Here is a 22304-nt window from a genome sequence, read left to right as displayed (position 1 = left end):
GTATATATTCTTATGTATACTTAACCATATTCATATATTTAAAAATATTCATTTATTATTGGTTTTCCAGTCATCCCTTTGTTGATTGAAATGTATCTTCTAGTAAAATGTCTTCTTTCTTCAGAGGAACAGTATTTCCCATGTTCTTGGTATTTAAAATTATTTGCCTGGTTTTTTGACTTGAACTACAGTTTGACCAGATACATAGTTTTGAGGTGACCCTTTTTCTCTTGAGTTTTTGGTTTTGTTTTGAGAGGGAGAGCATATATGCATGCATGTGCAAGGGAGGGAGAGAGGAAAAGGGAGAGAGAGAGCTTTAGGTCGGCTACATGCTCAGTGCGGAGCTGGAAGCATGGCTCACTCTCAGGACCATGAGATTATGACCTGTGCTGAAGTTAAGAGTTGCTCGCTTCACCCACTAAGCCACCCAGGTGCCCCTCTTTCGAGGTTTTTTTTACGCATTGCTCTCCTGTCTTCTAGTATAGAATCTTGCTGTGGAGAAATCTGAGGCCTACCTGATTTTTTTTCTTTTTCCTGTTTCTGAGTTACTCGATCTTGTTTTCTCATTACTGTCCTCTACATCCATGGAAACCTTTCTCTGTTGGAGTTTCCTCATTTGCCAGGTATTTTTGGATTCTGTTTTGCTATATCCCTTTTCTCGCTCTTCATTTTCCTCATTGTGTCTTTGTATAGATCATGTGCTTGTTCATTTTTGAGTACTCATCACTGAAAAACAAGTTTCTTACACCAGTCATTTATAGAAAATCCATGTCCAAAAGAAAGCAGAGACATATTGTCATGTTCTGGACTAGTAGGAATTGTTTTTTCATGTATGAGTTTTGTCTACAGAAATGCATAGGCCTTATTTCCCCGTGGCTAATGGGAATGGGCAAGGAGGCAGCTTTTAATGAGGAATCTTATTCTCTGCCACTGTCATAGTGACAGACTCTTTCCTGTGAATATGGCTTCTCTATTTAAATTCTTGGTTAGCCTCATCTTTGCCACAAAAAAGATGCAGAGGACCTCTCCTTACTAGTCCTAAATTCCATTGCCATCTCTGTAAACAGGTATTCAGATTTTGTACTTCAGATTGTGCCCCTCACCTTCAAGAACTACTTTGTGAGCTCCTAAGACAGGCAGCAGTGTTCTCTGTTCACTGCTCTGTCCAGAACTCACCCTATTCTCTATCTCCCGTGTTGTCAGCAGTACTTTCATCTCTTCTGAGGTTTGAGGTTTCTGCTCTTCTAATTTAGTCAAAGGTGGAGTTTGCATTTCTGCTTCTCAAAATTCATTTCTTTTTCTTTTTAAAACCTGTCCAGTGAGAGAGGGAAAAATACCAACTTTATGCCTCCAGTTTAAAAACAAGAACTCAGAGGCCTCTGGGTGGCTCAGTTGGTTACGTGTCTCTTGATTTCAGATCAGGTCATGATCTCACAAGTTCATGGGTTTGAACCTCTGTCAATGCAGAGCCCGCTTGAAATTCTCTGTCTGCCCCTCCCTTGCTCGCGAATTCTCAAATAAATAAACATTTTTTTAAAAAACCTGGAACTCAGGTTATTAAAACATTCAGTAATCTGGGGTGTCTGGGTGGCTCAGTTGGTTAAGCCCACTTTGACTCAGGTCACGATCTTGGGGTTCACAAGAGAGCCTGAAACCTGCTTTGGACTCTTTGTCTCATTCTCGCTCTGCCCCACCCCCTCTTATGCTCTGTCTCTCAAAAATAAATAAATGGAAAAAAAATTTTTTTTGATTCAGTGACCTTCCAGATTTGGAGGGCATAGGTCGCAGGATGAAAGGCACACCATAGGGATTATAGTCGATAGCCTTTTAATAGCGTTGTATGGTGACAGATGGCAGCTACATTTGTGCAGAGCACACACAATAGAGTTGTTGAATCACTAGGTTGTACACCTAAGACTAATATAACATTGTGTGTATTAGCTATACTTCAATAAAAATAAAGTATTTTGGAAACTATTTTTAAAAACAATAATATGGAACTATAGGAAACATTTTGTAGAAAGTTCATTTTTTTCTCCATATGTTTGTTTATTTTGAGAGAGAAAGCAAGTGCATGAGTGGAGGAGGGACAGAGAGAGAGGGAGAGAAAGATCCCAAGCAGGCTGTGCGCTCTCAGTACAGAGCCCATCTTGGGACTTGAACTCATGAGATCATGACCTGAGCTGAAACCAAGAGTCAGATGCTTAACCACCTGAGCCACCTAGGTGCCCCAGGAAGTTCATTTTTGATTACCAAAAAAACGTTTTCCTTGTGGACTTCAAATCCCCTAGGGCATCATAAATAGGAATATCCTACTATTTTTAAACAAACTTTACGATAAAAGGGTAATGTTCTTATGGTGTGAAGTATAACTTGGTTTTCTTTCTTCTAGAACCAGGTGGCGAAAGCTATATCCACTTTTTCTCAAATCATGAAGCCAGAAAGCATAATCTGCACTAATTTAAATGTAAGTGACTTCTCTGTTGTTTAAAGTAAGGTTTGAAAGATAGTAAGATGATGCCTAGATTTTTTAATCTGTGTATGATGAATTTTGATTTTCTAAAATCTTGATTGAATTCAGGGATTTACTGAGCTCTGTGTTAAAGTTACATTATAGCCCCTGTAATAGGAGCCAACACTGGCTGTGCTACCAGGAGTTTACACATGGGTGGAAACTATAGATATGCTCAGATATAAGATGTAGCTAAATGCTGCAGGTATAACACATGACTACAGAAAGCTGTAGATACAGAGAGGAAGGAGATAATCTCTTTGTCTTGATTGAGACTTAAGAATAATCTGTGTACTAACTGCATCCTATTCATGGTACCTAACTCGAGGAGTTAGTATACCTGTGGTGCATAAAATAGTGCATGACATATTGACGTTGACAACAAATGTTAGCTGTTTTCATTCTTGTATTGCCAGACTGCCGTGGTCTATCTGTCCCAGTAAGGAGCGAGTCATCTACACCTTACTGGCACAATTGAAAAGACGAAGAGGCTCTGTTGTCATTAAAGACCTTATACACCCCATTCAGCTAACCACTTCTGGGGCCCTGCTTGTTGGGTACACTCAGCATAACATGCTGAGTACACCTGTGTTATGGGGCGTTGAAAAGAAAGCCCCTAACTTTTAAGAACGTAGTCTCCTGAAACCTCACAAGGAGAAGATGAGGAAAACATTGTCAAAAGAACAGAAATGTGTTAATGGCAGTGTGGTATGAACCAGGATAAGGGCTTACAGCCCATGCAGTATTGCAGCATGGGGAGTGAAGTGCTGGCCAGCGGGAGCAAACTGCAGGTCTCAGTGAAGAGAGAATTGTGAAGCAGTGTCTGAAGGAGGACAGGACCACTGGATTGAAGGGATATGGGTTAAAGGGCATTCTTTGTTAGGAGATTAGTTTTGCTGAGGCTTCCCATTAAAAGAATATAAACTTTTTTAATATGTTTTTTTTTTTAATTTATTTTGAGGTGGTGGCGGGGGTGGGGGGCAGAGAGAGTGGAGAGAGACAGAGGGAATCCCAAGCAGGCTCTGCACTGTCAGTACAGAGTCTAACCTGGGGCTCGAGCCCACGAATCATAAGAAATCAAGAGTTGGATACTTAACTGACTGAGCTACCCAGGCATCCTTGTAAACTTTTAATTGTAACCACTTCTTACTAGCCTTAAGTCCTTAGGCAGCTTCTTTAACGTCTTTGGTCTCCGTTTTCCTTTTATCTGAAACAGCAATAGTAATAGAAATATTACCATCCTTTTATTGTGAAAGTTAAAAAAATAATGCTCAGTACCTGGCATATAATCAGTGATCAGTGAATGCTTGCTAATATCAGAAGTATTTGTTTGAAATGAAGTGTGTTACATAAAGAGGAATATTTATATTTAACAAATGCTAGAACCCAGTGAATAGGAATTGGGGATAACTCCAAGGTTCCATGGTTTTCTCTTTTTCCGTAGTAATTATCCTCAAATGTCACCCCCAGACCAGAGCCCAGATGACTTTCAAGAAAAGACTGGGGGCACCTGGGTGGCTCAGTTGGTTAGCGTCTAACTTTGGCTCAGGTCATGAGTTCAAGCCCCACGTCGGGCTCTCTGCTGACAGCTCAGCGCCTGGAGTCTGTTTCAGATTCTGTGTATCCCTCTCTCTCTGTTCCTTTCCCACTTGCACTCTTTCTTTCTCTGTCTCTGCCTCTCTCTCTCTCTCAAAAATTAAAATATTAAAAAAAAAAAAAAAAAAAAAGGACTAGATGAGCCTTTCTGGTAAAGTTTGGAGGAAAAGATTGCCAAAAGCCTGAGATAAGAATACCTTATATTTAACCTTACATTGACTTTTCAAAGTCCTTTCATGTGAGGGAAAGATGATTAGAGAACCTGAAAGATGGACACAGTGATAAAAGAGAAACTGAAAAAAAGCATGGTTTTGGAAGGGAAGAGACTAAATACTAGAAAAATATCCAAAAAGAGATCCTAGTTTTTAAAGGGCAGGAGCCTAGATAGGGATGAATATCACAGCTGTTCGTTAAGAACTCATCTATGTAAAACCGGCAGTGGATCTGATATGAACTGACAAATACCACCAAAAAGTGAGGTAAGAGGACCCAGAAGTGAGTTTAGTAAGACATCAGTGGTGAGGCCGAGGAATCCCCAGAAACAGACAGGGAAGAAATAGCACCAGCGAATAGAAATCTCAGAGGACGGATAGCCCTGCCCATCACAGCCTGCTGCCGACAGCCCCTACCCCAAGACTGGGTGCCTACACAGAAACTGCAGATCAGAGCAGATGGGTCAGCCTGGAAAACTCACAGCCATGAGATCTGGGATGTCAAGGTGGCAAAGGCCCCGAGTCCAGAAGTTCAGGTCATTTGAGCCAACAGTATGAGGAAGCCTGGTTTCCTGAAGGTGCTGTGTGTGTTGTGCCTTCTCTGCTGGCTACTAGATTTTGACGACTCTGGGTATCCAAGTACATAATTGCTTCTGAGAGAGGGAGTGGCCTGCAGATGAAGTACTTTCAGGTTTGGACAGAAGTAGAATTGCTAGGATTCCAAGTGGTTGATAGCATCAGGTAGGAAAGAGGAGTGTTCTGTGGATCACTGGTAGTTTTTCCTAGAGTTGAAGTGAGCTTGGGAGGATCAGCAAGGATTGATGGTGAGATATTGAAGAGATACAGATCAGCAGCATTTTCACTTAACTGAGCTAAGGTACCATGCGAGGTACTCAATACTCACTGGTTCATTTTATAAAGGTAGGAACAGTATTTTCCCATATCATACATTTGGAAAATGGAGATTCGAAGGGTTAATAAATGATCCAAGTTCTTGAAGCTAATTATGTACAGAGTCAGGCTGTAACACAAACACATCTGTTTCCCCACCACTCCAGATCTACAGAGATAAGGGATGTATCTTTTTATTCAGGTTTGGGATTAGCCAATCCTTCTGAATGAAAAGGAAAAGGATTGGATGTCAAAAAACACAGTTGCTGGTAGTGCACGTCCTCCCTTTTATTTGTTGAGAAGCTTTATCTCTTGCAGTCCTTCGCTGTCACAATTTATTATGAGAATCCAGTAATAATTGTTTTTTCCATCTGAGAAACTGCTTTGGTGGAAATAAAACATAGCCTGGTAGTAGAGCTGTCCATTCACAGTAGGAGGAGAAATCCAGGGCCCAGAGCATGGTGGGGAGTGCACCCACCAGCCAGGGCAGCAAGACTAACTTCCTTTCTCTGAGAGCTGGGAAGGAAAGGCAGCCAATAAATGTGGTGGAATGAGCATGTTTTGGGCAAACACTATGTAAGGAACCTTGAACTCATCTTGAATATGAATTGTTCCTCCATGAATTGAGTCACAGAAGTATACATTTCTCAGACACTTAAAGACCATTTTAGGGATGCCTGGGTGGCTCAGTTGGTTGAGCATCTGAATTCGGCTCAGGGCATGATCTCAGAGTTAATGGGTTCAAGCCCTGCTTCAGATTCTGTGCTGACAGCTCAGAGCCTGGAGCCTGCTTCGGATTCTTTGTCTCCCTCTCTCTCTGCCTCTGCTCTCTCTCTCAAAAATAAATAAGCATTTTTTAAAAAGAGAGAGAAAAAAAGACCATTTTATTGTTTAAAAGTGCTCACTCAGGAACTTCTTCCAAATATAAGAACTTCAGCCAAGTTTCTTATATTTCAGTGTAAACCTGTTTTGACTTCCTTGGGGATAATGAAAAAAAACAGTTATCATTCTCAGGTTTAATAATCTTTTAGATGCAGATCTTTGTTATTAGAGCAGGTTTTTAAAAACTGATTTAATGGGCCCTAACTTCTCTAAATCTGAGTCATCTACTTGGCATCCCTAAGGGCAATTGGTTAATTATTAAGAAATGGAAACCTGACAAATAGGCTGCATAGAAAGTTTAGTCAGTAGTAGCAGGAATAAATGAAGTTTTTTTTTATTCTGATCTACTTTAAAAATTAATGTCTTCTACTAAAATCTTTTCCTGCTGCCAGTTGGAATTTGAACTTACCTAATTTCCCCCCCTCAACTTAATTTTCTTTTCATCAAAATTGTGCCTGCTGCCAATATGACCCAGAGGGCCTGATTTTCCATTTTCCCAGCTAATACTTGCTACATGCTGAATTGATTTAGTAGATGATCTCATGGAGGCACATGCATATTGGCTCTGCTGTCTGAATTCAAACCCATCAATTTCAAAAGAACTATAGCTCCCTCTTTAGCAATGTTAATCAATATCAAAGGATTAATTTCCACTTCTAAATATGTTTGAAAATAGCTGAGACCAACATGGGATAGCTTTCCACTGATGCTATTTGAATTCCAATCATGTCTCTAGAAATAAGGCATGTCTCCAAATGCATGCCCATTTTGGAATTGAATAACTTTGCAGGGGAATTGACAGTTGGTTAGTTTTGCTACTTTTATCATTATTTGTTAACACAGAAAAATGGTTTTATTTTAATGTTTATTTTTGAGAGAGAGCATCATATGCATTTGTGCTTGCATGAATAGCGGAGGGGCAGAGAGAGGGAGAGAGAATTCCAAGCAGGCTTTGTGCTGTCAGTGCAGAGTCCAGCGTGGGATTTGATCCCACCAACCATGAGATTCTGACCCGAGCCAAAATCAAGAGTCGGACACTCAACTGACTGAGCCACCCAGATTCCCCAACACAGATAAATGTTTTAATGGCCCTTTCTCCAGTCACTAAGGTCATCCTAAAGTTACAGCCCATGCTAGGAAGCCTCCTAGGCTGCATGGGATAGACAAGGAGATAGGACTCTTTCCCATAAATCCCTTAAGATTTTGGAGCTTAAGAATTGCATTTTGGTTAAGAGCAATGTAGACTTGAGAGGGAAAAAAAGGAGTCTATAGAAATGAGAAGCATTGTTTTTCTTCTATGTATAAAACCATGTAGATGGTCAGTCTAGGTCTGATGTGACATTCTATGGTAACATTAGGGACCCAGCCTCTTTCTGTGTTTCCATACCACCGTACTAAGCACATGATTTTTATCTATTACATCTTTTCCAGCAAGATAGAGGAAGAATAGAAGACAAAAAGACATTGGACCCTTTTGAGGATCCTTTCCCCAGTGTCTCACCCAGCCACTTGGACTCATGTTATTGGCCAGAACTGATACTGTAACCATACATAGTAGCAAAGAAACCTGAGAAATACAGTCTTAGAATTCTGTACATGGCAGCATCAGTTGAAGTTAGGGAGTTCTGTTAATCAAAAAAAAAGAAGGGGAGGATAGATATTGTTTAGAAAACTAGCAGTCTCTATTGCACTATGATATTCTCGTTCAAATATAGCTAACTTAAAAGAGACAAAATGCAAATTTCTGCATATTCGGGGCTTCTTGTCCTTTATTTTGGTCAAAGGACCCAATGACTTGTGAACATTTCTTGAGATTTCAGGAAACCAGATGGGCAGGAGGTGTCCTGTAGTTCCTGGAGTAGTTTTTCTTACCTAAATTCCGCCTATTCCTTGCTAATTTTTTTAGCCTTTGGTTTGAAACCTGTTAAGATTAAAGCATTGTGCTGTACCTTAATCTAGTTTTCCTTAACCGTACCCTGAGGTTTCAGTTTGAGATCAATTCTCCTAGCTTTAAATTCTCTCTTTGCCTTTCATCAGCAACTGCCTCCTCAATATTGTCCTCCATCGGTTTCGAGGTATTGAACTTTACTCTTGAAATCCCTTCTGAATCACAGATAGTTGCTGGAGGCAAGGAGGGAAATTGGGAAGACTTACGAAGAGAAGTTGAAATCTTCCAGGAGCACATCATTAATAGATCCTAGCATGGAGCTCCGGGAGGTTTATCTGTGTAAATTGCTAGGGGACCTCTGCTCTCCTCTCATTCCTTATTGGCGAGGGTCTACTAGGTGCCAGGCACAAGAGACCTAACACCTAACAAGGTCGACTTCTCCTTGCCCTCAATAGGACAGACAGCTTCAACCCAGTCAGAATTGGTTTTTATTAATATAAGAGTTTGAAGTACTATTGAGAGTTAGAGATTTTATACTTTTAAGCTAACGAGTTAACCTTCCATAGTTTCATGGATGCTGGTAGAGTTCACAAGGTGCTGAGAGGTGAAGGGTATTTTCTTAATCAGAGCAATAGTAGTAGCCACAACATTAGCATTTTTGCATCAGTTCCTTGAACCCAGTTCCCACACGGCAAGATGAGACCTATATGCCTCTTAACACACACAGGAAGTTATACTTAAAAGAGAGGATGCCTGACTTTGGAGAACCCAGATCTCTCAAAATGGCAGTAAGCATGCCTGCCCTGTTCTCTGCATGGGGCACTGTGTATGTCTTTTGAAGCTGTTGTTGTCTGAATATCCTTGGAAAGATAATCCGGAAAAGGGCAGGGAGTACTTCTGCTTAAATGTGAGAAACCTGTGGAGTGTTGCCTCTAAGTGAAAATGTGCTCATGATTTTGCCTGTGCTTTAGAACACGGAACTCAGATGGGGTTCTTTGGATTTAGCCTACTTGGGATCATTTCAGTCTGTTCTTTGGGACCAAAGATAGCCCTTCATCCTGATCAACTCCTCAACGAACTTAAATTGTTATAAATGGTCTGTAGAAAGAACTTAGCTCATTTGCTATATGAAAAGGAATATCTCTTCCGGAAAAACTACTTTTCCAAAGGATCAAGAGCCTTTAAAATGTTTATATTCTTTGACTTTATAATTTAACTTCTGGGAATCAAGTCCTAAAAAGTTAAAAAGTTTTTTTTAAATGTATGTATTTGTCAATATATTGAATTTTTCAGTATATTGAAGAGNTGTTTATATTCTTTGACTTTATAATTTAACTTCTGGGAATCAAGTCCTAAAAAGTTAAAAAGTTTTTTTTTAAATGTTATGTATTTGTCAATATATTGAATTTTTCAGTATATTGAAGACTGGTATTGTTTAAATTAACAAATTATCCTATGTATATGATGGATTGCTATGCATTCATTATTAAAAATGAGGTAGTCTATAATTTCTTAATGAGAAAATATTCATTGTATAATAGTTGACAGAAAGCAGAATCAGATCAGGTGGAAATTAATACATTTGGAAGGTAATACATGAAATTATAAACACTGGATAACAGTTGGGGAATTCTGAGTTGTTCTTATTTTCTTTAACCTTTTCTGTATTTTTCAAATTGTACTAGTGAACATTGGTAATAAGGGGGGACAGGAATGTGGTTTTTTTCTTGGGTAAATTATGCCTGTCTGATGGAAGGTAGTTAGTGGTACCATTTTATTTTTTTATTTTTTTTTTAAATGTTTTTATTTCTGAGAGAGAGAGAGAGAGAGAGACATTGTGAGCAGGGGAGGGTCAGAGATAGAGGGAGACACAGAATCCGAAGCAGGCTCCAGGCTCTGAGCTGTCAGCACAGAGCCCGACATGGGCCTCGATCGGACCCACGAACCTTGAGATCATGACCTGAGCCGAAGTCAGACACTTAACTGACTGAGCCACCCAGGCGCCTCTAGTGGTACCATTTTAAAAGCCAAGTACAGTACCCAGTTTTAGAAGTTCCTTAATAGCCACAGTATAAATAGGAGTACTTGAACCAGCTTTCTCTTGATGCCTGCACAATTTCCTGAAAGAAAAAAAAGAAAGGAAGGAAGGAAGAAAAAGAAAAGAAAAAAGGTATAGGTAAAGGTAAAAGTATAGGTATAGGTAAAGGTATATTTCGCCCCACAGTCAATCTTAGAAGATTGTCTGATAGTCCTCTGCTCTGAATCTGGAAAAAATAGGAAGAAACTGATAGTAATGTTTGAGTACCTCCTGTGTACTTTTATTCAATATTCACAGTAACTCCAAATGTGAGATGTAAACCTATTCTCCTCATTTTACAAATAACAGAAGTTGAACAAGATTAAATACATGGCCAGAGATTCTGGCCCAAATATGCCAGACTCCAAAATCCATATTTTCTCCATTTCTACCTTTATGTTTTAAAGTTGAGGTGTTTTGATTAGCTATTGGAAACAAAGTTATGGCTGACAGACATATATTCTCAAAGCATCTTTGAACTTGTGCAAGACAATGAATTAGGAAATAGCTTGAAAACAGGTCACTGTAAATGTCAGGTACATATATCATTGTTGAGCACTGGTTCAGTCTTGTTTTTGCTTGTTTGTTCTTTGTATTCAGATTTTGATTCATATCCAGTCAAATATGTTGAAAACCCTGATAAAGATACTAAAGGATGCTGCAGAGGGAAATTTATCACAATTTGTGAAAAGACAGGAGTTCTCTGAAGAAGTGGTGAGTATGAGATTGCTGCAGAAATGATTTACAGGTGAAAGATGTTCATTAGAGTGTCTACTTACTGTCTTCATTCTACAGGCCGCCACCTTACAGAGTGCCACATATGGCAAACTCCCTCTTCTTTCTGTTCAAAGATTTCTATGTTTGGGTGCAAAGATTTTTTTTTTCTTCCAACAGGAAATATCCTCTGAAATTCTAGGAAAACTTGGGCCTCTTACATTGTTACCCCCACCCTCCACCTCTGTCCCCAGAATACTATTTTCCTGGGTCCCGGCTCTCATTTCTCTTTCTCCTCAAGCCCTCCAGTACCTTCTCCCCACTCCCCCACCCCTGTCCCTGGTTCATGGGGGAAATCAGAGCAATCAGGAGAGAACTGCTGCCTCACCAACCGCCTCCTGTCCCATCTGCTCAGCTTCCCCCCTAAAGCCATGGAGACTGGACACACCTCTCTGGTGCAGGCTCCCCCAATAGCCCCTGGAGCCCATCCCTCTGACCCACTGCAAGACATCAGTTCAGAAGGTGTCTTACCCTCTTTTGAGCATCACGAACACCCCCTTCCCTGAGGAACATTCCCGTCAACAAACAATAGGCTACAGTAGCCCTCACCTTAATTTTTTTAAAAAATCATCCCTCCTTACACAAAAGACATGCTGTGTGTTGGGATAGGAAGACTCAATCCCATGAAGTCAGTTCTTCCCAACCCACTGTGATAATGTAACATAATGAAAGTGCCATTAGTTTTACTTCTGTAGTTAAAGTTTAGTAGAAAGAACAAACCAGAAGATTAACTGGGAAAACCCTGTGAAAGAAGAGCAAGGAGAGGTGCTGGACCTGCCAGAAATTAAGCTATATGACTGCTTCTGTCATTAGAACTGTAGTTATAGGTACTGAATAGACCAACTATTGGAACTGTATAAATGTTTTTGCAAAACTGTGAAACAAAATTAAATAGAAATGATAAGCAGTTTCCAAAAATTGAAAGCAAAATGCGACAAAGGAATCCATGTCTCACACTGATGGCTGAAGCACAGAAAGAGGAGCTACTGTAAGTAATTTGAAATTTAGTAATTTGTACACAGGTAGCTAAAGGGGAAAAACTGTAAAGAAATCATAAATTACTGGCAGTGATGAGTTAGTTACTGTAAGGAAATTGTAAATTACTGGCAGTGATGAGTTAGTTACTAAAGATATTGGTATTGTCATTTTGACTAATGAAAGGACCTGTCTCCCTCCCTCCCTTGCCTTCTGACAGTACTGGCCCCTGCTGGTTAGCAGGAGTGGGCAGCAGGCTTCTTTCTCCCTCCTCTGACTCTCTTGCCCTCCCAGCCCTACCCCTTTTTCGTACTTCCACCCAAAAGGCTTCTTTCTGCTTGCAAAGGGAGCTTATCAGGAAACTAACTGGATATGGCTAACTTAAAGCGTCTATCTATTTGTATTCATGGCACTTAGACCCAAAAGGGTCCACCCAAACCCTTTTGGAGTATGTTTAGAAAAGTAGGGGAACTGGAAATGTAAACAGGCTTTAAAGTGCACATTCATGTGCATGTGCGTCCGTTACTGACACAACTTCAGTTTCCCCAACAGCACTAATGTTAATCACTCCGGTTAGACCTGGTTTGTCAATATGTCGTCCCGATTATAATGACTCAAGCATCCAAACAAACTCCACATTGAGAAATACTGATTTTTATCCGATTTTCCCCCCAAAGTCTGTAAGATTGATTTATCTCAAAAGCTCCCCCTCTAGCTGAGTGTGTTCTTGGGTGTTGTGAGGCTGCATGGGGAGCTGCCTTTGAGAAATAAATAAATGCTCTAACTCCAGTAGCCTTTGAACCAGCTCTAAATAGGCTTGTAAGACTGCATGTGGAGTATGCATGCATAACAATGGAGTAAAATCTCTTTTCTGCTTAAATGGTAGAATAGTCCTAATGACACAGTTTGGTATTTGTGTAGTGATGGGAGAGAATTGAGGCGGTGTATGCAATTAGAGCAAAGTTCTCACCAGGTTGGCATGTTTGCTTGGCTGCTTTTGGAAACCATATGCTGTCCATTAGGTCACTTTGCCTTCCACATGGGGCAGGGACTAAACAAGCTATTCCTCTTAAGAATGACATAAAGTGTTGAATCTTCATACCTGAAGGTTCTTGGGAGCCATTGTTTTAAAGGAAGGTATGTCAGCAGCGGATAAGATTATGACCTATATCTAGAAGGTGACCAGAGGATTTCTTAGGGACCTTGATCACAAGTAAATTTTATCAAGAAATCTTGTTAGATTGTATCATAAATAAGGATTGAACTAAGTCAGATGCTGATTTTGTTCAAAGGTAGCTTTACATTGTTATTTAGAGCTCACCCATTTTTGTAGAATTAAATACTGTTCATACGCTTGTGACTCCAATGTTTATACCTTAGGTTTAGACCTCTCCTCCATGCCTCATATTTGTGTATATCCAACAAACTCTTGACTTACCCACATAGAACTTTCACAGACATCTCAATCAGAACTCTTGATGTTTTTACTCCTCTAAATCTGTTCCTCCCATCTTCCCCATCTCCATTAATTACCTCACCCATCACCAAGTCACTAAAGCCCAAATTGGGAAGATGTCTTTGATTCCTCCCTTTCCTTGACCTCTTCTACAATAAATCCTTTCAGTTTAACCCCCTAGATATACTTGATCGATGTCTACTTCTGCATATTGTGCCTACATTTTCCAGTTTAGACTGTGATCTTCTCTCATGTGGACTGTGTTATTGGCCTCTGGATTAGTCTCCATCCTCCCTTTCTCTACACATGTTTAAACAACATAATCTTCAGATGTTTAAACTTAAATCAGATCCTGTCCTAATTTGGACCTTCTTCCAGCTTCTAGAATACATTCCAGAAAACTTACCATGTTATAAAGCCCTACCTACTTGGCCCTGCATCCTGCTCTGATTATTAAATTTGGCAAACCTGTTTCCATTGCTATTTGACTCCTTTTCCTAGTATGTTTCATTGTATAGTATGTACCACATAAATGCCCTTTTTATGAGATATCAGGAATGATTTTCAAGTACCAATTGTGAGTTTGGTATATAGCTTATGGAATCCCTTGTAGTCATTCATACCTCTGTGTGGCCCAGTACTCTGGTTTTCACCATTATAGGTATACACTATACATTTTAATGCATTTGGATCTCTGCTTCTTGGAGAATAAGAAGAATAAGGAAGAAATCTTGCATAGAGATAATGATCTGCTCTCTGGCTTTTCCCCAGCTGGCCAAAGCAAGGAAAAAAGTGAAGGATGTGCCTGCCCTTCTGGCCAAATTTGATGAGATCTATGGGAAACTCCACATAAATGGCCAGGTCACCACTTGCACTTTGGATACTCTCCTCTGCCATACCCCTGGGGACAGGAAATCCCACATGGTACTGTTAAATAAGAGGACAGTCAGCCATCGGAACTTCCAGCCTCTCAGCCAGTCCCTGTGGGCTGAATAACCCTATGTTCAAATCACTCATGGGTTTGAGCTGGAAGGGGGCTCCCAATGAGTTAATGGGTTCCTAAGAAATCAGGAATTGTACTCCAGTGGATGCTGTATTAACAAACACTTGGTCTTAAATTTCTGAGTTGATTGAGAACTGGCATGCTGATCTGAGAAGTTAATGTTCTGCCACCGTGAAGACGTAGAGTCCAGCAGAGAGCTCCACATCCTCAGAAAAGACACTTCCCCTGTATAAACTTCTAAGGATCCTTGAAGGAACATGGCTTTGATCTCCAATCCAACTGCCAGTACCAACGTAGAACCCAGTAAGCACGAGTGGGAAGGGGGAAGTTGCCTTAAGTGGTCAACTCCAGTGAATTTTCAGGGGAGTTACTTGCAGATTATACCCTTGCTGAATTCAGGAGGTCTGAAACCTTATTTTGCCACTGTGGGCAATGGCCCAGGATGTTCTCACTGCTTCTGTCATCATGTATATGTGACCCCTCAATAAGATGCTTTTGAATCTGCATATTGACTTGAAATTTTCATTTAAGTTTCATTAGGGTCAAACTTTATCAAAGATGAGAGAAATAAAAGATTCCTGAGAAGACATCATGAGGTTATGTTTTATTTCTTCCTCAGCAGCACAAACTAACCCAGGACTTAGTTCTCAGAAGAAATAAGTTAACCAGAATGTAAATGGTTACTGCTGTGGTCATAGGCAGGCCAAGTGCTTTTCAAAATAAGTGCCAATAAAAACCACATAATGCTCTCTGTATTGCTTTGTTTTTTAAATATTTGGTCCTACATTTCATCTTATTGATGATCTTCTATTTTCTCTTGGGATGCTTTATTTTTTTTGTAAAAGTAAACATGTCCTGACAGCAGGTTAAAGCTTCCTCATTCTGATCCATCACATGATATTTTGAAACACAACACCAGTGAGTGGTGCCTGTTGTTTCTCAAGGCCCACAAGATGTTCACACCTCTCAGTTCTGTATACTCTGTATTCAGTGCTGCTTCAGAAAGTAAGGTTTGGGGGCACCTGGGTGGCTCAGTCAGTTAAGCATCCACCTTCAGCTCAGGTCATGATCTTACCCCACATCAGGCTCTGCCGACAACTCAGAGCCTGGAGCCTGCTTCCGATTCTGTGTGTCCCTCCCTCTCTCTCTCTGCCCCTCCCCCACTTGTAATCTTTTTCTGTCTCTCTCTAAAAATAAACATTTTATTTTTAAAAAGGTTTGCTTTTAGCTGATTGTTACTCAGAGGCCAGAATTATTCATAGAATCAGCAGTTCTAGAGTAGGAGGAATCTTCTGAATCTCCTAATTTACCTCTTTCATCCTTCAGGTGAAAGAAATGACTTGTCCAAATTGCTATAGTTAGTTGGCGGTGGAGCCAAGATGAAAATACCAATCCGTGGTCTGATACCCTCCCTGCTAGAGCACATGTCTCTTCGGAGTTAGAATACTAAGGAAGGGCTCCCACGACTCACTGTGTGGCCACAGGCTCACGGCAGTTTGCTTGTCTGTTAAATGGGCTCATGATACCCACCTCCTAGGCCTGCTGTGAGAATGGAATGAGGTGATAAATGTAAAGCAAGCAGAACAGTGGCTGGTGAGTAATATGCTGCATGAGCATTAATCATCAACATTACTGTCAATAGCACTCAGAATGTGGGTACCTAGTTGAAGAATTATATAAACAAATGCGTTCTTCCTTCTGTAAGGAACACCCAAAAGAATTTCTTTTGCTTATGCTTGGTGAGGCCTTACCCCTTTTAAAGAAAACTCTGGGCCTTTATAGAATCTTCATTGTATTTTCTGTGCCTGCTGTTTGGATTTCTCTGCCTTCAAAGTCTTAGGGAATAATAGGGCATGCTTCCTGTCCTCCAACTTCTCTTTTATCTTCTCTGACTTTCACAGAGAGCATTCAAATACCTTTTATGTTCTGTGTGAATATGGTCCTGGTTGTTAGCTAACAACCATTCATTACAAAAAAGAAAAAAGCAGTAAGTAGCAGGCCTGTCCTGCCCAAGCTCTGCTGCTCTGAACAAACAGCTGGTGGCTGTGGTGGCTCTGCTGACTGGACACTGGGCTGTTCCATCTATTCCCAGAAGTGATGCTCAGGGGCAGCAGTACAGTGTGAATTAATGAGCCTCGTGTTTACCCCAAAATAGTAGATGACGCTGAAGGCTAAGACCCCATCAAGGAAGAAGTTTGTTTAGTGGATCATTAGCATTTTATTCTTGAAATTTTCATAATTTCCTTGAAAAATGGTGGGGTTTTTTGCGGTCGACAATTTGCCCAAAGAATACACTTATTCTCCTAATGAGAATATTTGGATGGAACATCTTATCCCCTAACCCGTAATGTGCCTTTCGTAGATTGTTTCGTTTATTATAAACGTCTGTTGCTTCAGAGCCCACATGTCCTCCTGGGGGGTACAGCACAGTGTGAGAAGGCATGTGAAAAGATCCCTCTTTCATTCCGTGTTATCAGGATAGCGTTCTAGCTAGCCCTTGCTGTGTCAGAAACACTAGAACTTAGTGGCTTAAAACAACACCAATCATTTTCTCATTATCATTAGAATTGACTGACTCAGGCATGCTGCTCTTACTCTGGGTCCCAGGTGGTTATCAATGGTTGGTGGCTGGAATTAGGGTACCTCACTTATCCACACACTTACCATGCTTCTGCCATTATTCTCCATCTTCCACTGGACCTAAGTGTCACGTCTATCTTGTTCTCTGCTGTTTGCCCAGTACAGTAGGGAGCGTATCAGAGGATGAGTACTCTTCAACTCACTAGCTCATTTATATGATGTAATGATGTTGGTTGTCATTGTATCCCCCTATGAATAGTTTTTTCTCTCCAGTGCCTTCCACTCAGTCCCAGACACTCCACATTTAGGCCTGACCTCGAACTTTGGATTAGCCTATTATGTATCCTTTTCTCCTCCCACCTAAAATGCCCTCCCACTTTATCCGTCCTTTTCTGCCCATTTTTTAAGATCCACCTCGTGTCATCTCTTCCATAAGATGTTCTCTTATGGATTCTCCATTCAGTCATTCAGTAAATCAATATTGAGCAGCTTACAATGGACAAGGCACTATGAAAGTTTCCCAAGATGCCACAGGAAGAAGACATCATCTCCCTTTCCCAAAGCAAGACATTTTTATTCTGCCATGTTGAACTTAAGGACGTTTTGGTCTTCTCATTTGTTCTTTGCTCCTACAGACAGTACTCCTTGCAGAGTGATCAGAATCTTCCTGAAGAGTACTCCATAGTGAAATAGACCAATCCTAAGCAATTTGGGCTGACATTTCTTTGACAGTGATCTAAGAAGTTAATACAAAATTGAACTACTTCCTAATGAATATTACTGAGAAATTATAATGGGGAGGTAAAGATTTATCTGCTATAATTCAGGTATGCAAAATTATAGGTTTCTCTATTTCTTTGCAAGCAAACATTTTTTTTAATTTTTTAAATTTTTTAATGTTTGTTTCTGAGAGAGAGAGAGAGACAGAGACAGAGTGCAAGCAGGAGAGGTGCAGAGAGAGAGCGGGAGACAGAATCCAAAGCGGGCTTCAGACTCTGAGCTGTCAGCACAGAGCCCAATGCAGGGCTTGAACTCACGGACCGCAAGATCAGACTGAGGCCCCCAGGCACCCCACAAGCAAACAGATTTCTTATACACGCTCTACTCCTGTTGAGAACCCCAGAGAGGAATTCATGGAAGACTCGGTCTTGCTTAAAGGATATTTTAAGCTTTAATTTTTTTTTCCTTGAGGTAAATGTTTGATCTTTTGGCATAGCTTCCTTTTACTCCTTTTCATAGCCAGAATGTCAGCTGAGTGTAAGGCATTGGTTCTCAGACTTCAGCAAACTTCAGAGACACCTGGAGAGCTTATTCGAAGCCAGATTGCCGGGACCCATCTCCAGAGTTTTTGATTCCACAGATCTGGAACAGGGCCCGAGAATGTGTGTTTCTAACAAATTCTCTGGTGCTGCTGTTGCTAGCATGGGGACTGTAGTTTAAACCACTATTTTTTGAGGTAGTGTATGTTTTTTTATGTGCATGAGAGACTTCAACTTCAGTTACCATCTTTGGGTCTTCTGGTCTCTGCTGTGACAAGGAAAGAAGAGCAGGCAAGTGTGGCCTTGTCCCGGACTCCTGAACATGTGTCTGCGAAGGTGTGTATTGTCTGCCATGTGTGTCTACTCTTGAGGATCCTCACTCTAATGTCGACTCCCCTCCACCTCAGACCCTCTCCCCTGGAGTCAGTGAATCAGGAGTCCCAGGTCGTTATGATTTAAGATCAATGAAGAATGTATTTAGTTTTTTCAACTTATATATACACACAAAGATATACATATACACATATAAATATCCATGTAAACTAAGGCAACATACAGCAGAAGAGCACAGAGCTTGACAAAAATAACCCAAGATTTAAATGTACTTAATAACATTTCTATCTACAAATTTAGCATACATTATGTATTTAAAAATGTGTGGTGAACCAAATCATTGTGAATTAACCCCTCAATGGAAATTTTTCAGAAAAGTAAAAATAAAAAGAATTTTTAAGAGGAAATGGTTTGTAGTGTGTAAACAAGGACTCAAGGAATTAAGTTGGCTTGAACAGCATTACCTCAAATATCTTGAGTGGTGGACCTGGGTGACTCAAGTTAGTTGAGCTTCCAACTTTGGCTCAGGTTATGGTCTCATAGTTTGTGGGTTTGAGCCCCGCTTTGGGTGTTGGGCTGACAGCATGGGGCCTGCTTCAGATTCACTGTTTCGTCTCTGGCTCTCTCTGCCCTCCCCTGCTTGCACGTACTGTCTCTTTCTCTCTCAAAAATAAATACATACTAAAAACAAAAAACAAAACAAAAAGACCCACTTCACTATCTTGAGCAAAATTGATATTGGTGTAATTCTGATTGAAATGGTTTTTTTGTTAACATGGAGTCAAAACAAGGGGATTAAAAAATGCCCTCTGTTTTCAGGAGTTTGCATTCTCCAAGAGGAATAGACATTAAATGAGTAACCGAGCAAGTGACCACATTGTTACAATTGGGATAAGGCCAGGGTGTTACGTCCATCACTCTGTGGAATAGATAATAAGTGACGTGCGTGTGTACGCACGTACACTTACACACACAGTAAGAGGAGGACTTTCCTGGTCTTTCATAGCACTAATTGTGTCCTTCATTGTGACATATAAAGTACATTCCCTTGTGTTGTTAGAGAAAATCTTCCAAGTACAGTACATCTAGTGTCTCCTGAAGGACAAACTATCCCACCTGTGTTTTATGACCCAAAGTGCCTCTGTAGCGTATTACTATACTAGGATACTATAATGTGGCCTTAATATTTTTTGAAAGGGTGAATTAATTAATAGCATGTTTTAGTTAATATATATGGCCTGCCATGCTATGCTTTCAGAATTTCTCAACTTTCTCATTAAGTGGTTGCCCTTTCTATCTTAGTTTTACGTAAGAGAGCCAAGACGTAGAGAAGTGGAATGCCCAAGGAGGGCGTGTAGGTGTCGAGTGCATTAACACACTGGCCAGAGCCCTTTATCTTAGTTTGACTCCATGGGGCTTTCCCTCCAGTATTTCCACACTCAGCTAAACTGAGACAGAAGTGATTTGGGGAGAAAGGGGAGTAGGGGGAGGGTACAAGAGTTTACTCGAGTTTTCCGGGCTGCTAATGGAACAGGATCAGAATGCTCCTGAACTGCAGCTTCTACCCACTTACGTACCTTATTCAGTTGACCTTCTGTGACTGTGGCCTCCAAGAGCCTCAGGGGCAGCTTTGCCACAGTGATTAAAGGTGGGATCTGGAAAAGAAGATCCAGGGGCAAGAAGAGAACTCCACATTTGGCAGCTAAAGACTGCCCTGCAGCTGAAATACTCCAAAGCTGGGGGTCTGGGAGAGGAGAAGGCCTCATTTAATTAGGTCCTGAGAGGAAAAGGCACCCAGCAGCCCCTGAGCCCACCTGGAAGGCAGCAAGGAATCGTGGTGTGTCACCTGCAGGCCTGCCTGGAAACGCATTACCTGACTAGTGATGCTTACGTCTTTCATCTTTCCTGACTCCTTTTTCCTACCCCAAGTCAGGCCAAGCTCCTCACCCAGAAGAGCCCAGCAGCACCGTGTCACAGAATCCCACAGATCTCCCTTGTTCCCAGTCAGCAGGATCATCCCGTCAAATTACAAGTGACATCACAGAGGAAGACCTAACCTCCACAAAGTGACTGCCCTACAACTTGATGTTAAATCCATGAATCCAAGTCACATGCCTGGCAGCTCAGCAGCGGAGCTTCCTGGTGTACCCCACTCACTCCAGGGGGGCATGTTATGTAGCCATCAAGGTTCAAGAGGATTAAGGAGACCTTCCTTCACTTTCATGGCTGGAAATTACTGAATTAGTATCCATTTAAAGAGTATGTTCTGATTATAGTGGCATGATGGCTACATGCACATCCAAGGATAATTCAACATGAATGCCGCTCACTGAGAAGCCAGGAGAGACCAAGCAACTCCACGTGAGGCTTTGGGGCCATAGGGGCTTATCGCCCTGTGTAAAACTATGGAGAGCAGAGGAAATATCATTTCCAATTCAGATTAGCACAGCCATTTCTTTGACACATCGGTGCTGAAGTAACAGGGAATTTAACAACATGGCTTTGTATAATAGGGTTTATAAAATTTAAAAAACCCGTTAACGCATATTAAGACCTAACAATTGCGAGGCTCTGTGCCAAGCACTTTGTAGATAGTATCTCATTTAATGCTCAGGAAAACCCCATTTCACAGATGAGGAAACATGCTCCGAGAGGTTAAGTTCTTGCCCATTGATGTAATACCAGGGAGTGGGCAAGCACAGGTGGCCTGATGCCAGAGTTCATATATTTAATTCTATCTCTGTATTGTGTGCCACCGAATGGTGCTGTATGTATGTGCACGTACATGCTCATATGCATTTTTCAGCAGAACCTCAAAGGACCACTGAATGAAAAAGTTTAAAATATGTATGCGTACACACATATATACATATATATTCATGTGTTATATATACATAGACACACATGGTTTTTGGGTTGGGTTTTTTTCAGTAATCCCTCTCCAGCTTCATGCTTTGCTCTTATCACTCATATACAGCTGAAGAACTTAAGTAGACAGCAGAGGGCGCCCAGAGTCACTATTTTTAAAAGGTGGGGTTTTTTTTTTTTGTGTGTGTGTGTGAGTTTTTTGTTTTATTTTTTTTAATGTTTTTTATTTATTTTTGAGAGTCAGAGAGAGACAGTGCGAGCATGGGAGGGTCAGAGAGAGAGGGAGATATAGAATCCAAAGACAGTCTCCAGGCTCTGAGCTAGCTGTCAGTACAGAGCCTGATGCAGGACTTGAACCCACGAACTGTGAGATCATGACCTGAGTCGAAGTCGGATGCTTAACTGACTGAGCCACCCAGGTGCCCCAAAAAGTGGTAGTTTTTGAAAGCATCTTCCATTTCTGGAATTCAGGGAGAACAGAGGTCCACCTTTCAGGCTAGAAGGGAAAGGTAGCAGTAGATAGACTTCATGGAGGAAACAGAATGTTCCCTTCACTCAGAATGAGAATTCTTGTGTTAAAAGGATGTTTTTAGAAGAGAGAGCAGGATGATCCTCTGTAGATCGCGTTCTCATGCAAGTGTATGGGCATACACTAGATGTTTAATGAAAAAACATCTTCAGCTTCTTATGAAAAAAAAGAATGAGCCTTTGTCTCACTTAGGAAGGGGATTCCTCCTAAATTAAGAAGAAAAAAACCCAGAAAGAATTATTTGCTTTTATTTATTAAAATCATATTGGTGTCTAAAAGAAGTAGAAAGTAATTAGACTTAGGGCACCTGAGTGGCTCAGTTGGTTAAGTGTCTGACTTTGGCTCAGGTCATGATCTCACAGTTCGTGGGTTCAAGCCGCATATCGGGCTCTGTGCTGACAGCGCAGAGCCTGGAGCTGGCTTCAAATTCTGTGTCCCTCTCTCTCTGCCCCTCCCCTGCTCACACTCT

General features: G+C 40.9%; 1 protein-coding gene across 3 annotated transcripts in view; it reads left to right on the top strand.

Moving 5' to 3' along the window:
- The window catches only part of PTCD2 (pentatricopeptide repeat domain 2), a 49536-nt gene that overhangs the window by 18652 nt on the left and 8580 nt on the right, over window positions 1–22304 (top strand). For 2 of the 3 annotated variants that reach the window (XM_077759752.1, XM_077759862.1), the window contains exons 8-10: window positions 2393–2467; window positions 10659–10772; window positions 14035–14855. In XM_077759752.1, coding sequence (XP_077615878.1) covers window positions 2393–2467; window positions 10659–10772; window positions 14035–14259 — 414 coding nt within the window. In that variant the 3' untranslated portion in view covers window positions 14260–14855. Of the gene's footprint in view, window positions 1–2392; window positions 2468–10658; window positions 10773–14034; window positions 14856–22304 lie in introns of those variants that run through there. The other variant, XM_077759820.1, reaches the window with a different exon arrangement.

This window comes from Crocuta crocuta, unplaced genomic scaffold, assembly GCF_008692635.1.
Source record: "Crocuta crocuta isolate KB4526 unplaced genomic scaffold, BGI_CrCroc_1.0 scaffold503, whole genome shotgun sequence".
Lineage (NCBI taxonomy): Eukaryota > Metazoa > Chordata > Mammalia > Carnivora > Hyaenidae > Crocuta > Crocuta crocuta.
This window is presented reverse-complemented; position numbering and strand designations above follow the sequence as displayed.